General features: G+C 51.0%; 1 protein-coding gene across 1 annotated transcript in view; it reads left to right on the top strand.

Moving 5' to 3' along the window:
- LOC142285822 (interferon-induced GTP-binding protein Mx1-like) overlaps positions 1-15269 on the top strand; it is a 105607-nt gene that overhangs the window by 28405 nt on the left and 61933 nt on the right. The window contains exons 8-10 of the mRNA XM_075333302.1: positions 5271-5408; positions 14037-14191; positions 14292-14430. Of these exons, the coding sequence (XP_075189417.1) occupies positions 5271-5408; positions 14037-14191; positions 14292-14430 (432 nt within the window). The remainder of the gene's footprint in view (positions 1-5270; positions 5409-14036; positions 14192-14291; positions 14431-15269) is intronic.

Genomic DNA, 15269 nt, shown 5'->3' with positions numbered 1-15269 from the left:
CAAAATCGTTTAATACCAACCTTGTAAATATCTCGACAGAGGGACAAAGTGACAAGGGGGGAAATTTCGTAGATTTTGGTAAAATTGATGATGGGAACACACCTGTGCCATCAGGGGGTTGTTGTTCCGATTGAAGTTCCTCCAAAATTGCCAAGGCCTCTCTCTCTTCCCGACTGTCCAAACCAAATGTTGGCGTGTTGCGATTATGTAACTTTTTCAATACCAGCTTTCTAGAAAAAAGATGAAGATCTTTCATAGCTGTAAAAAAGTTGAAAGCATTAGTTGGAGAGAAAGAGAGCCCCCTGGACAGAACCTCAATTTGTGCCCCCGACAGTACATGGGTGGATAGATTGATTACCTGGAGAGTACGGTTATCTTTTTTAGATGTTTTTGATGGAACTTGTTTGGTAGCTTTAAGTCGTGTTGTTACCCCTGAAATTACAGGGTTCACTCCCAAATTCGTCCCATCCGTACTACCAGGAGCGGTTGTTTCATCAGAAGAGAAGCCAGATATGAGGGACGCAGATCGTGACCGTGATCCTGTTTTAGATCGAAATCTAGACCTAGATCTATATGATGGCTGTTGCCATCTATAGATAAGGTTAAGTTGTTGATCACGAAGGTCACGTTGGAATTTTTTGATTTTAAACGCCTGTATCTCCTTCTCCATCTTACTGAGCTCAAAATCAATATCAGTATTAAATTTGGAGAGTGCTTCAGAGGATAATGAAGATTTTATCGTATGAAGCAGTTGTTCCATTTCTTTCTCCATATCTCCAATAGATGAGCTATTGAGCTCAATTAGGAGTTGTAAGTATCCTCTGGAGCAAGTACTGGATAGTTCTTCCCATTTATTCCTGAATGATTCACAGAGAGGAACCATATAAAACTAGAGGAAGAAAGGGAGAGTTAACACTACATCTGGCCCCTGTTCCGCTAGGCCCTCCTGTTGTGGACAGGAAATTACAGCAGAGGAATGCTTGGAAAAGAACAAGACTGAGATTTGTTTATGCAGAGGAGGAGAACTGCCTTCCCAGGCACAAGCTTCCTCTCATTAAAGCATCTTTGGTAGATACTCTATAATATATGATTATTGGGGTTTTGCATCAATCTGATATTTATGGGAGATAGATTTTTGGCGTTGTAGCGAAGGGAAGAACAGAATGAATTCACTCATGTCACCATAAGGCCGGCATATAACCCCTCTGACTTAATATTGCTCAGATCGATGCATCTTATGCATGCCATGTTTCATCTCTATAGAAAGATAAAATCATGATAAGAAACATGACCACAATATCTTCCACCTGGGACCTCCAGGGGTGAAGATATCTTGTAAGTTGGGGAACTCTGAAGGGCCAAGCACATTCCACAAATAGCCCCCATATGAGCTCATCAAGGTGATGTACCTGAGTGTTACTTTGATCTAAGAAAAAGAAGAAAATGAGTTTGGTCCTTTGTCAATTCTTGGAAGTTACAGCTTGTTGTGGGTTCTGTTCATTTTTCCTAAGAGTAACTCTTTCCTCTAAGCTCTGAAACCATGACAGCGACATTGGGTTTACTCATTTTCTTTTGAAATACTGGCTACTTTTGGATTAAATGTATAAAATGTATTAAATTTGCTCCTCTTGCTCTATAAAATGCATCCCCAAAGCCATACGCTAAATGTAATGGGTGTCCAATCGCCCATTAAAATGATTGGTGGTGGCAGTTAGTAGTTTTCTCGTGTTACTGTGAAGCTTGGCAGTGACCATACCGAGGTATATATATATATATATATATATATATATATATATATATATATATATACCTCGGTATGGTCACTGCCAAGCTGAGTCCATCCGTTCACCTTTTCTGCGTCGCACAAAGACACGGTGGTTGGATCCAAAGATCTCAAATTTGGACTCATCAGACCAAAGCACAGATTTCCACTGGTTTAATGTCCATTCCTTGTGTTCTTTACCCCAAACAAGTCTCTTCTGCTTGTTGCCTGTCCTTAGCAGTGGTTTTGTGAAGCCCCGCTAGTATGTGTCGGTGCAGTACCTTCAGGGACTCCACGTGGATGGAACAGTCTGGTCACAGGTAGGGAACCTTATTTTAGGATTGTCGTGACGCCACTCTCAGTATTGCGGTCAGCGGGGACCGCCACTGCAGATTAAGGGATGCCTGGGGCTGATGGTGGGTGCAGTCAGTATATTAGCCCCCTGAGAGTGAGGCAAGCCCCAGGCCCCGGTGTATGTGTGTGGGACCACAGGTCGCAGAATGACTCAAACACAGTCCAAGAAGTCTTTCAACGTGTTTACTCACTGTTTGGAGGTCACGGTGAGATGCCCGGGCGACACTGTGATAACCAGGTTGAACCAGGAATTCCAGGAGGCCGTTCTGAGGGTAGCTGTCCACTCGCCTTCCTTGCACTCTTTCTGTTTTAGGAGGATCCTTTGCTTGAAGCGTGGTAGGACTCCTCCAGGGAAGCTGTTACCACCCTGCTCCCCTCTCTCTGGCTCGTCTGCCGGCAGCGTGGCCTTGGTGGGATGGCTTCTGGCCCTGTCCCCTTATGGGCCTGGTGATTGCTGCTTGGCTCAAGCTCTGTGTAGTCGTGGTGAGGGCATGAAGTACCCCCCCCACCTGTAGGTTAAGCAGCTCTGGATGATTTGCTGCCTGTACTGGGGACCTAGTTCCCCTTGTGTGCTCGGATACCGGGATCTCCGTACTCAGCCACCCTTCTCTCTGGATGATTTTCAGGCCGACCCACGGTACTCCTTTCTCCCCCGCTTTCAGCTACTGCACTCCTCAGGACCTGTCTGACACGAGAGCTCCTCTGCTCCCTTCCACACACTTCAACTTCCAGCTCCCGACTCCTCTCACTTCCTTTCTGCCCTGCTTCCTAGCAACCAGCCCCTGAACACACCCCCAGCTGGGAATTGAAAGTTAACCCCTTCTGGCTACCCAAGGGTCCCCTCTGGTAATGTGGGAGGCCTGGTCACTATATGTTTGTGTGTGCACCTCATCCTGGCCTTTGGAAATTACCTGGAAGCATTGCTCCCGCATGGGTGCAATACTCTGTGGTGCCTGACCGGGTCAGGGGCGCCACAGTTTCCTATCAGCTATTTTACCATGAAGGCCTGCGGCACAAAGCCTCCTCTTAACAGTTGTTCTAGAGATGTGTCTGCTGCTAGAACTTTGTGTGGCATTGACCTGGTCTCTAATCTGAGCTGCTGTTAACCTGCGATTTCTGAGGCTGGTGACTTGGATAAACTTATCCTCCGCAGCAGAGGTGACTCTTGGTCTTCCTTTCCTGGGGCGGTCCTCATGTGAGCCAGTTTCTTGGTAGCGTTTGATGGTTTTTGCCACTGCACTTGTCGACACTTTCAAAGTTTTCCCAATTTTTTGGACTGACTGACCTTCATTTCTTAAAGTAATGATGGCCACTCGTTTTTCTTTACTTAGCTGCTTTTTTCTTGCCATAATACAAATTCTAACAGTCTATTCAGTAGGACTACCGTGTTTCCCCGATAGTAAGACACCCCCGATAGTAAGACGTAGTGGGGGTTTTGGGGGGGTCGGCTAATGTAAGACGTACCCCGAAAGTAAGACATAGTAAACTGTATGTTGGAAAAATTAACGATGTAACACGCGAGATCGCACTTGCGATCTGCTGAGATAGCAAGTGCGATCTTAATTTTAAAGCATGACCTGGTTAGAGTGCGGTTAGAGCGGGATGCGGACGGATTTGGAGCGGAATGAGCGGAGGGATGTGGAGACCGTGGGAGATGCAGTAATGTTGTCCGTTCCTGCCTCCCATCCCTGTGCCCGCACGCTGCATTACTTTCCCCTTCTTTGGAGACAAAGCGTCCTCCATCCCCCTTTACCTGACACACGAGTCCCGTGTAGAAAGTCTGGGTGCAGGGGCTGGAGCGCGGCCGGGGGCTCAGCATGGTCCCGGCACAGCGGACAGTGTGTGCTGCACTCAGCGCTCTGCACCAACAATCAGCCCCATTCACTGGAATGAGAGGAATGTGCGAGCCGCGCTGGGTCCTAGAGCCGACTGCGCCTCCCTCCCTCCCTGAGATCTAGGTGGCTGATGTAGACCAGGCGGCAGTGCAGGGTCCCAGTGCCGGCCATGTATCAGTACCAGCCGCTGCTAACACCGCTGCGCTCTGGTGCAGCCTCTTGCCTCTTCTTTTTTCCAATATAAGACATACCCCGAAAGTAAGACATAGTGGGACTTTTGGGGGTAAAAAGAATGTAAGACACTGTCTTACTTTCGAGGAAACACGGTATCAGCTGTGTATCCACCAGACTTCTGCACAACACAACTGATGGTCCCAACCCCATTTATAAGGCAAGAAATCCCACTTATTAAACCTGACAGGGCACACCTGTGAAGTGAAAACCATTTCCGGTGACTACCTCTAGAAGCTCATCAAGAGAATGCCAAGAGTGTGCAAAGCAGTAATCAAAGCAAAAGGTGGCTACTTTGAAGAACCTAGAATATAAGACATATTTTCAGTTGTTTCACACTTTTTTGTTAAGTATTTCATTCCACATGTGGTAATTCTGATGCCTTCAATGTGAATCTACAATTTTCAGAGTCATGAAAATAAAGAAAACTCTGAATGGGAAGGTGTGTCCAAACTTTTGGTCTGTACTGTATATTTTTATATTTTCATCTGTTGGAATTGGCTGCAGTTATACAATATGCTCACTGTGAGTTCCTCAATAATTGGCCAAGTAGTTTAAACTGCTACAGCCTCGTTCATTAATCGTCAATTACATAATTGTCCTGACAAAAGGGGGCAACAGAGCGCTGTTCATTACATAGTCTGATTCCAGCAATATATCACTTATTTGGCTGCTTCTGCAGTTTTAAAAAAATCCGTTTCATTAACCAGAGATATTCATAAAAGGACAATTAAACCTGCTGCCAGGTAGCCCTAACACGCCGCCGCCAATGACTAGCAGATTTCTGCCTATGCACAGTGTACACAGAAAGCTGCCAATCAGTGGTGTAGGTGGGGTTGTAGCTAAGCATTCAGAGAACTGGTAGATCTGCAGTAGATAAAACAATGATTCTATTAAAACTGCATCAAGCAGCCTAGTAAGTGACAGATCAGGGTCTCTGCCCATACATCATGCTGCTCACAGATGAAGTAGCAAAAACCTATTGACAGATTCCATTTAAGACCATGTTGTTAATTTTTCACTTTTTTTTAAATTTTGGGATATATTCTTTTTTCTTTCTTTTTCTAATACTGTGGCGTCTCTACCAGGTATCGTTACACGTTGCCCTCTTGAGCTCAAGTTAAAAACATCTCCGACATCTCCAGAATGGAGCGGAACAATTTCTTATAGAAATAAAACCGTACCACTAACAAGTCCATCTGCCGTGGAGCATGAAGTTAGAAAAGGTAAAGTAAAATTGCAATTTATGAGGTCCCTGTATACACGATTTATCTGGGCACAAAGAAAACTGTTTAGATATATTCTAAGCATAGCATTACAATAGTTCTGTGGACACAATACCCAATTGACTGGACCTGGGCACAATAAGGCACAGTGCCACCAATGGATGACAATATATATTTGACTGCGCATACAGAGTTTATCTAGGCATTGTATCCATTATCTGTGCTTTTTTATGTACACTTTATCGGAGCATCTACAGTAATGTGTAGGCACCTTTCAGTGCTATCTGTAATATGTAAAAGTTACATTTATACCTCACTATATATATATATATATATATATATATATATATGTGCATTATTCTTCACTTTTAATCTGAGCACAGTAAGTACTCAGTAATATGTGGTGACATCATTGGAACATTATATACAATCTTACATTAATCTGTGCAAAATTTATATTGGTACTTTGTGCACTATTTATCTGGGCATGAAGAAAACATGGACTGTCCTGCAATATTTTTTTTACTTTACCTAATGGTCCATTTACCTGTATGTGTGGACACTGCATGACTAAGGGGTACTTTGCACGTTGCGACATCGCACCTGCGATATCGTCGGGGTCAAATCGAAAGTGACGCACATCCGGCGCCGGTAACGATGTTGCAACGTGTAAAGCCTAGATGCGCCGATAAACGATCACAATAGCATCGTAAATCGGCGATCTGTGTAGTGTCGGTCATTTCCATAATTTCAGGACGACCGATGTTACGATGTTGTTCCTCGTTCCTGCGGCAGCACACATCGCTGTGTGTGAAGCCGCAGGAGCGAGGAACATCTCCTACCTGCCTCCACCAGCAATGAGGAAGGAAGGAGGTGGGCGGAATGTTTACATCCTGCTCATCTCCGCCCCCCACTTCTATTGGCCACCTGCCGTGTGACGTCGCACGACCCGCCCCCTTAGGAAGGAGGCGGGTCGCCGGCCAGAGCGACGTCGCAGGACAGGTAAGTGCATGTGAAGCTGCCATAACAATAATGTTCACTACGGCAGCTATCACAAGATATTGCATGTGCGACGGGGGCGGGGACTATCGCGCTCGGCATCGCTAGCATCGGCTAGCGATGTCGCAGTGTGCAAAGTACCTCTTAGGGTGCACCGTTTATCTGGTCACTGTATCCATTATTCTGTTGGTCACTATCTGGCATTATCTGGGCTCTTTTTATGCGCTATTTTCCTGAACATAGCATGACAATATCTAGACATTTTATGGTGCTGTTTACAAAGAATTGGGTAACATTTTTTTGCTGGCATGTTATGATACTCTATTCAATCTTTACCGTATTTTTCGGATTATAAGACGCACTTTTCGTCCCAAAAATTTGGGTGGAAAATGAGGGGTGCGGCTTAAAATCCGAATGTAGCTTACGGAGCGGTGTAAAATGGGTGCTATGCTGGCTGTGGTGCTGGTTGTGGTGGGGGCTGTGCTGGTGGCTGTGCGGTCGGCGGTGGGGGCTGTGCAGACTGCTGTGGAGCAGGGTGGTGCGGCGGGTGTCTCCGATGCTCTGTTGGCGGTGTGGTCTTCAAATCATGGCGTTGGAGTTGGCGGGTGTGCAGATGGAGCTTTTGGCTCAAGATCTCATATGCGCATGCGCCGCCTCAGGCCCATTGATCTCCCAGCAGTGGACTTAAGGAAAGTGGCGCCTGGAGGTGGCGCGTGCGCAGATGAGATCTCGGCTTGTTAGTGAGCCAAAAGCACTGCACACACGCGAACTCCAGGCACCATTTCTTTGAAGCTCGCACCACCACCAACAACAGCTTCTGGATGCCCCTCCTGCCTCACAGTGACCGCAGCGAACATCTGGGACACCCGCTGCACCACCCGCAGCATCGCCCTACTCCACCACCGCTTTCGCCCTCAATCTGCGCACGCGTCGATTCTGGGTGCCATTTCTTTCAAGCCTGCACTGCCAGCACAATCTCTGCAGCCAGCACAGCCCCCACCGCAGCCCCCATCGCAGCGCCCTACTCGAGCACCGCCCCTGCCTCCTGTGACCCTGCTCCACCACTGCTGCCGCCCACCTCCGGTAAAACACCATCAGAGTATAAGGCGGACCCCATTTTTTTTTACCTTTTTTTATAAAACAAAAATATGGTATATAAACATAGTTTTCACTACTTTTCTGAGAACTGAACACCCTCTTTTAGAATGGATAGGGATATTATTTTGGTTCTGTATAGCGGTAATATTTGTGTACTTTGTGGATTGTGGACTGTTATTATTTATGACAATTTTATAGAAGCTTTTATTGCATAAATCTGCATCAGATGGTTTGTGACAGCATATCTTAACCTGGAAAACTAAGACTTTCACCCCTACAATGCATATTAGAAGCTATACCAGCATATAAATGAAGGGGCTTTGGTGCACTTTTGGTTTGGCCACGGGCTTGGTGCATCATTACTCCCCTTCAATTTGCATATTTGGGGCTATCCCTGCTTTTGATATGCAAAGCTTGCCATCCAGAGTGAGCATTGCCCATAGGCTGCTGGCATGTGTGCGCATGCTCCTGTCGCGGGCGGAGGAGGGGGCGCTGCGCTCTCCCACTGCTCGGGTCCGGCCGCTGCTGCTGCGGCTGCTGCTGCTCGGTGGTGGCTCGAGCGGTGGGCCGGATCCCGGGGACTCGAGCGGCGTTCCTCGCCCGTGAGTGAAAAGGGGACTTTGATTGTGGGGATTTTAGATATTTACGCCACCCACGGTTGTGGTGAGATTGGTGACACCACCACTGCTCTGGACGGGGATCCCGGGAGCGGTGACAGGGAGCAGCCTAAATGTTAGTTCTCCCCTCCGTGGGTAGGGGGATTGGTTGTCCCGGGGCCCGGTGATGGGGTAGGGATGATGGATGGCAGGCGGGTTGCGGGGCCTGGTGAGGTGCAGGATCGCGGGGGCAGCGCTGTGCCACACGGCACGGTGGTACTCACTCAGCCAAGGATGAGGACACAGTTCTCGGTAAAACACACGGCTGGATGGACGGGTCCCACAGACGGCTGCGGTTGTTTCTCCCGGCAGGTTGATGGTGACTGCCTTTCCCTGCACCTGTGTAGTGTTTAGTTCCGATGGGTTCCCACCGGTAACCCGCTCCCCGGCTTGGATGTGCGCCGGAGTAGCCCCTTTTGCCCGCAGGCTCTGGCCCCGGAAACGGTAGCCTTGGCGGTGGCTGTGTTTCCCTCTCTTGGTTGGACGGTTGCCTTCTGTCGGGACTTGGCTGCTGGGAAAACCAGGAGGTTCCCTTCGCTAACGGATTTGGCAAATTCACGGCGACTCCTAGCCTTGCCGGGGTCCATAAGCCCCTGCCGGTTGGTGCTGGCTTCTCTTTGCGTACCGGTCCGGTACCGCCGGGCCACCGCCCGTCCACGGTCCTTACGGTCTGCTCCAATCAGCCACTCCTGCAGACGTTCACCACCGTCTGCCAACCTTGCTGCTCCGTCCGGGCCACACACCCGGACCAACTTCAGACAGCTCGACTGCTACTTTCCTCTTTTCACTTTCACCTCTCCAACTAAACTGACTGTACTCGAGCTCTGCCCGAGCCTAACTCTCTGCTTTTTCCTACCTCCAGGACTGTGAACTCCTCGGTGGGCAGAGACCAACCGCCTGGCTCCACCCCCTGGTGTGGACATCAGCCCCTGGAGGAAGGCAACAAGGGTTTTAGTCTGACTTTGATGTGCCTGACCGGGAGTGTGGGGTGTGTTGGTGTTGTTCTTTGTGGCCCCTGGTTGTCCAGGGCGCCACACTCCACTCTACTTTGCCAGCAGAAATACATTAAGATCATTAAGCCCTACTAATTTGTAGATGTTCCGCCATGGAACAGATTAGTCAGATATTAACTCCATGTTATTGTAGCACCCCTGAGACACTCAGGGCACTACTAGGAGCTGCATCCTCTTGGGGATGCAGGACCTACCCCTTGGGACCTGGAGTACCAGTGCTGATACCACCAAAGCACAAGTAAAATCCTAGTTCTCCACTCCTCACTGGGCATAGAGGGTTAACCGTGTGTGACTGATGTGCCTAACCGGGGTGTGGGGTGTGTTGTTGCAGTACCTGTGACGTCCTGGCTTGTCCAGGGCGCCACATTCCCCCTTAGTAAAATGCAGACCGTCCGCGGGCTGCCCGTCCATCACCGGTTTTATTTTCACAGCTGAAAAATAGAAAAACGGTAAAACAGTGATTACAAGTAAAATAACATCTTCCCACATCGGGAGGTACTCTTACTTAAACGTTGCGTAACGGTACGGCTTCCGCTCTCTCCCACCCAAGTAACCTGGCCCTGATGCTGCCCCTAAGCAAATGGGCAGCACCCCTTGACCCCCAGTCCAGCACAAGTTACCCGAGCGGGTTCTGTCCTTATCAGGGGACCCACGTCCATGGGGAACCCCTGAAACCCCCAGAGGATTGCCACCGGTTCCGGTGGTGGCTGGGCCCCAGCCTACTCCACTGCGGGTCCTTCTTCCAGTCTGCCTCTCCGGAGGCGGTCACAGTGAAAGCCAACAAAAAGATTTTTATTTACAAGCCACAAGTTTGTGGTTGCCCTGCTAGTTCTCGGGCTTGTCCGTAGTAGTTTCTACGCATTTGTGTAAAGGGGGTCCCAACGGGGACCAGTTGCCGGCAATGACCGGTTCAAATCAAGCTGACAATCAAGGCTTCAATCAGGTAACATCTCAGTTGATCACTCTTATCATTCATCTAAACAACATTGCTGGTGGTCCCAACGGGGACAACTTTCAGGGGGGGCTCCGCTGACCTTAATCCGACTCTTCGGTGTCGGCTGGGGGAGGGGACGCGGTGGACACCCGGGCCTCCTGGCTGCCCCTCAGCTTGGCATCCAGCGCAAACCACCCCCTCTCTCCACAGTGCCGGGTGTACTGTACCAAGTCGCCCGGCATCAGGTTACGGCCTGGGTGCTCCTCCGGCAGGTGGGCATTGACATCCCGCCGGGCTATGAAGACTTCGGCCTCCAGGCCCGGTTCATATATGAAGCCATAGCCCCGGCGGACATCGAACCGCCTCACCTGCCCTTCATACAGGGGGCCCCGGACACGGAAGGTCGCTTGGCGGAGGCTCTCCTTCTCCCGGATCGTACGGGCCACCAACTCCGCCTTCTTCCTTTCCCTTTCCGCGATCTCCGGGCCCAGCGGTGTCGGCTCCCTGTCCCAATACTGTGCTGCTGCGAGCGCCGGCGCACGGGTCGGGCCCCGCGAGACCTTCTGGACACTGCCCACCACTGGCAATCTGGGTGGAAGGTCCCGCGGTGACTTGGCCTGGGGTGCTGCTTTGCAGCGGCAACCCGGCGCAACCTCAGCCGAGGTGTGGGGGATGGGCACAGGGGCTTTCCTCCGCTGGGCCTTCTGCACGGAGCGGCCTGTCGGCTCCGGCTCGGGGGAAGTCTCTGTAAATGCCTCCGGCTCGGGCTTTTGGACTTTCCACGGCAGCACTTCCGGACGGTTACGGGCTCCGGTTGCAGGTCGATCCGCCTGGGCGGACATGCGGGGTACCGCTACCGATTGCGGGGGTAGCGGGCCTAGTGGTGAGGTCACGGCAGCCGAGACGGGTAGCGAGGGAGGTAGCAGGGCGAGCAGGTTCAGACCGGGTCCCGCAGCCACGATGACCGACCCACTAGGGGTACCGGGGTGTGGGTCACTCACCCTCCCTTCCGTAACTTCCTCCTCGCGTCTCCGCACAGTCGCTATGACCTCTGCCATGTCGGCCTCCCACTCCTCCAGGAGGAGCTGCATCTTAACCTGCAGCCGTTGTTGGAGCTGCGCGGTCCGGATCTCCACCCACGCCGCAGTTCCAGGCGCGGGGGCTACGGTGCTACGGGACGGCATATACATCTTGCTGGCGGCCTCTCCCAGGAACAAGATGGCCGCAGGGTCCTGGCGTCCCTGCTTTTATAGCCACGCTCACATGCGGCCAGCCGCCATTTCGTCCCCCTTAGTCTCTTTTCGGCTCCTCCTCTACAGGGGCGGGGTTTTGGCCTTCACGCCTCCACTGCTCGAGGAGACGCTCGAGCGGGAATTTTTCGCGCCCAAGATGTCGGCTTCTCAAAATTTTCTGCTGGACACCTCCGGCGGTCACACAAGGTGCACTTCTACCAGTTGGTAGAACGGTAGGATCCTGTTCGTGACGCCAAGTTGTCGCGGGCGGAGGAGAGGACGCTGCGCTCTCCCACTGCTCAGGTCCGGCCGCTGCTGCTGCGGCTGCTGCTGCTCGGTGGTGGCTCGAGCGGTGGGCCGGATCCCGGGGACTCGAGCGGCGTTCCTCACCCGTGAGTGAAAAGGGGACTTTGATTGTGGGGATTTTAGATATTGTCCGTGACGCCACCCACGGTTGTGGTGAGATTGGTGACACCACCGCTGCTCTGGACGGGGATCCCGGGAGCGGTGACAGGGAGCAGCCTAAATGTTAGTTCTCCCCTCCGTGGGTAGGGGGATTGGTTGTCGCGGGGCCCGGTGATGGGGTAGGGATGATGGATGGCAGGCGGGTTGCGGGGCCTGGTGAGGTGCAGGATCGCGGGGGCAGCGCTGTGCCGCACGGCACGGTGGTACTCACTCAGCCAAGGATGAGGACACAGCTCGGTAAAACACACGGCTGGATGGACGGGTCCCACAGACGGCTGCGGTTGTTTCTCCCGGCAGGTTGATGGTGACTGCCTTTCCCTGCACCTGTGTAGTGTTTAGTTCCGATGGGTTCCCACCGGTAACCCGCTCCCCGGCTTGGATGTGCGCCGGAGGAGCCCCTTTTGCCCGCAGGCTCTGGCCCCAAAAACGGTAGCCTTGGCGGTGGCTGTGTTTCCCTCTCTTGGTTGGACGGTTGCCTTCTGTCGGGACTTGGCTGCTGGGAAACCCAGGAGGTTCCCTTCGCTAACGCATTTGGCAAATTCACGGTGACTCCTAGCCTTGCCGGGGTCCGTAAGCCCCTGCCGGTTGGTGCTGGCTTCTCTTTGCGTACCGGTCCGGTACCGCCGGGCCACCGCCCGTCCACGGTCCTTACGGTCTGCTCCAATCGGCCACTCCTGTAGACGTTCACCACCGTCTGCCAACCTTGCTGCTCCGTCCGGGCCACACACCCAGACCAACTTCAGACAGCTCGACTGCTACTTTCCTCTTTTCACTTTCACCTCTCCAACTAAACTGACTGTACTCGAGCTCTGCCCGAGCCTAACTCTCTGCTTTTTCCTACCTCCAGGACTGTGTACTCCTCGGTGGGCGGAGACCAACCGCCTGGCTCCACCCCCTGGTGTGGACATCAGCCCCTGGAGGAAGGCAACAAGGGTTTTAGTCTGACTTTGATGTGCCTGACATGAGTGTGGGGTGTGTTGGTGTTGTTCTTTGTGGCCCCTGGTTGTCCAGGGCGCCACACTCCACTCTACTTTGCCAGCAGTAATACATTAAGATCATTAAGCCCTACTAATTTGTAGATGTTCCGCCATGGAACAGATTAGTCAGATATTAACTCCATGTTATTGTAGCACCCCTGAGACACTCAGGGCACTACTAGGAACTGCATCCTCTTGGGGATGCAGGACCTACCCCCTGGGACCTGGAGTACCAGTGCTGATACCACCAAAAGACAAGTAAAATCCTAGTTCTCCACTCCTCACTGGGCATAGAGGGTTAACCATGTAAGGAGATGGTCGCCATAGAAAGGAACGAGTCCCTGGGATTGGCCAGTCTGGTGGGAGGGGTCAGCAGTCAGTCAGTGCAGAGTCTAGAGAATGTGACACACAGGAGAGGAGTGCGGACGTACCTGAGCTGGGTCCATGCAGCGGTGACCCCGGGGCACAGGAGAGAGGTCACCAAGTCGGGTACCGGAGATACCGCTGGGACCGGAGCATGCACAGGGCACAGGGCCCTAGATCAGGTGCCAGTTCTACACGGCTTGATAAATACCTGCCCGGTGAGGACAACTTTACTGACTTCACCGAACCAAATAATCCGTTGGCATCAGCAGTAAACTAGGATCGGGGTTCGGACCCTTACCTCCCCACAGGATCCACACTGCCCACCGTACGGAGAAGGAGACTGTACCCCAGAAAAGGGACAGTCGGGCCCCAAACACTCCACGCTACGGGGACCCAACCAACAGAGAGTGTTGGGGACAGAGCAACCTGGGTCACTACATTGGCACTGATATTCCAAGGGACCTGAACCAGCAACTCCTGGGTCCAAGTGAGTAGAGACTTTTATAGACAACCTGGTGTGGTCTCCGTTATTATCCCCCATCATCTCCCAGGCACAGCCCTACCTGCGGAGTGCCTAACACCATTGCTGCAATCACCATCAGCTCTGGGAGTACCCACATTTAGCAGCGGCGGTTCTCTATCCTTAACTGCAACCCGCAGATGGCGTCATATGACATTAACTCTATTCACCCCTGTAAATATCCCCACTTACAAAAAGGGGCCCAGGGCATGGGACCGGGCAACGGCCACCAGAGTGACATTCCCATTTGTTACCGCCTGGGACCGAGTACCCCCTTCCCTGGGCGCTACATTATCTCCATGTTTCACAAGAATGTTTTTTTTTGTATCTATGAGCCAAAAAAAAACTTTGTTCCACTTTCTTTCTAGCACAAGACACTGTAGCTGGTTCAGGAAAAGGAATCAGTGATGAACTGATAACACTGGAAATCATCGCCCAAAACGTCCCAGATCTGACTCTTATCGATCTTCCAGGGATCACACGAATTAATTTACCGAACCAACCCAAAGACATTGGAGATCAGGTGAGATCCGCAGATATTTCCACACAGCAATCAAGCCACGAAGATTAAGAACGTTTCATACATTATAGGGCTTGTCCATTTTTTCCCCCCATGTTTCTAGATAAGGCAAATAATAAAAAGATATATATCAAGACAGGAGACTATCAACCTGGCCGTAATCCCCAGTAACGTGGACATCGTAACCACAGAAGTCCTGGAAATGGCCCGAGAGGTGGATCCCAATGGAGAAAGAACGATTGGTAACAAAAAATGATCATGATACTCTAACAGATGGACATGGGTGATGTCAAAAACCTGTCTGGTTCTGTATCAGAAAGGGGAACACAAATTACGTTTGTTAGTGCTCCGTGGTCTTAAACGCATTAAAAGATGTGAAAAAAAACGACAAGTACTTGACATAGTTAAAGTCTGAGGTAGAGCAGAGAGACATGATGTCCCTGCACCACAGAACAGCAGGGAGACTGACTGATGAGGTGGGGATGTGGAGCGGCGAAATGACGTCATCACGCTGAGACTCTGCGCGCCACGGTGCAATGACTTCACCTAGTTTGTTCTCTTTCTGCCGACGGACTCCTCAGAATCCATGGGTAGGTGAGTAAAAGATGTTTGCTTTGTTTTTGTTTGTAAGGGAAATACTAGGGGTCATATTACAGTGTGAGAGGAATACTGAGGACCATGATATAGTGTAGAGGGAATACTGGGGGAAATATTAGTGTGGAGGGGAATACTGAGGACCATGATATAGTGTGGGGAAATACTGGGGGAAATATTAGTGTGGAGGGGAATACTGAAGACCATGATATAGTGTGGGGAAATACTGGGGAAAATAGTGTGGAGGGGAATATTGGAGGCCATATTACAGTGTGGGGAAATACTGGGGGAAATATTAGTGTGGAGGGGAATACTGAGGACCATGATATAGTGTGGGGAAATACTGGGGGAAATAGTGTGGAGGGGAATATTGAAGGCCATATTACAGTGTGGGGGAAATACTGTTGGCCATGATACAGTGTGGGGGAGATACTGGTTGCCATATTATAGTGTGAGGGGAATACTTGGGCCATATTATAGTGTGGGG

This window comes from Anomaloglossus baeobatrachus, chromosome 2 (genome assembly GCF_048569485.1).
Source record: "Anomaloglossus baeobatrachus isolate aAnoBae1 chromosome 2, aAnoBae1.hap1, whole genome shotgun sequence".
NCBI classification, from domain to species: domain Eukaryota; kingdom Metazoa; phylum Chordata; class Amphibia; order Anura; family Aromobatidae; genus Anomaloglossus; species Anomaloglossus baeobatrachus.
Note: the sequence above shows the minus strand (reverse complement) of the source record. Positions and strands in the feature narration are given on the sequence as shown.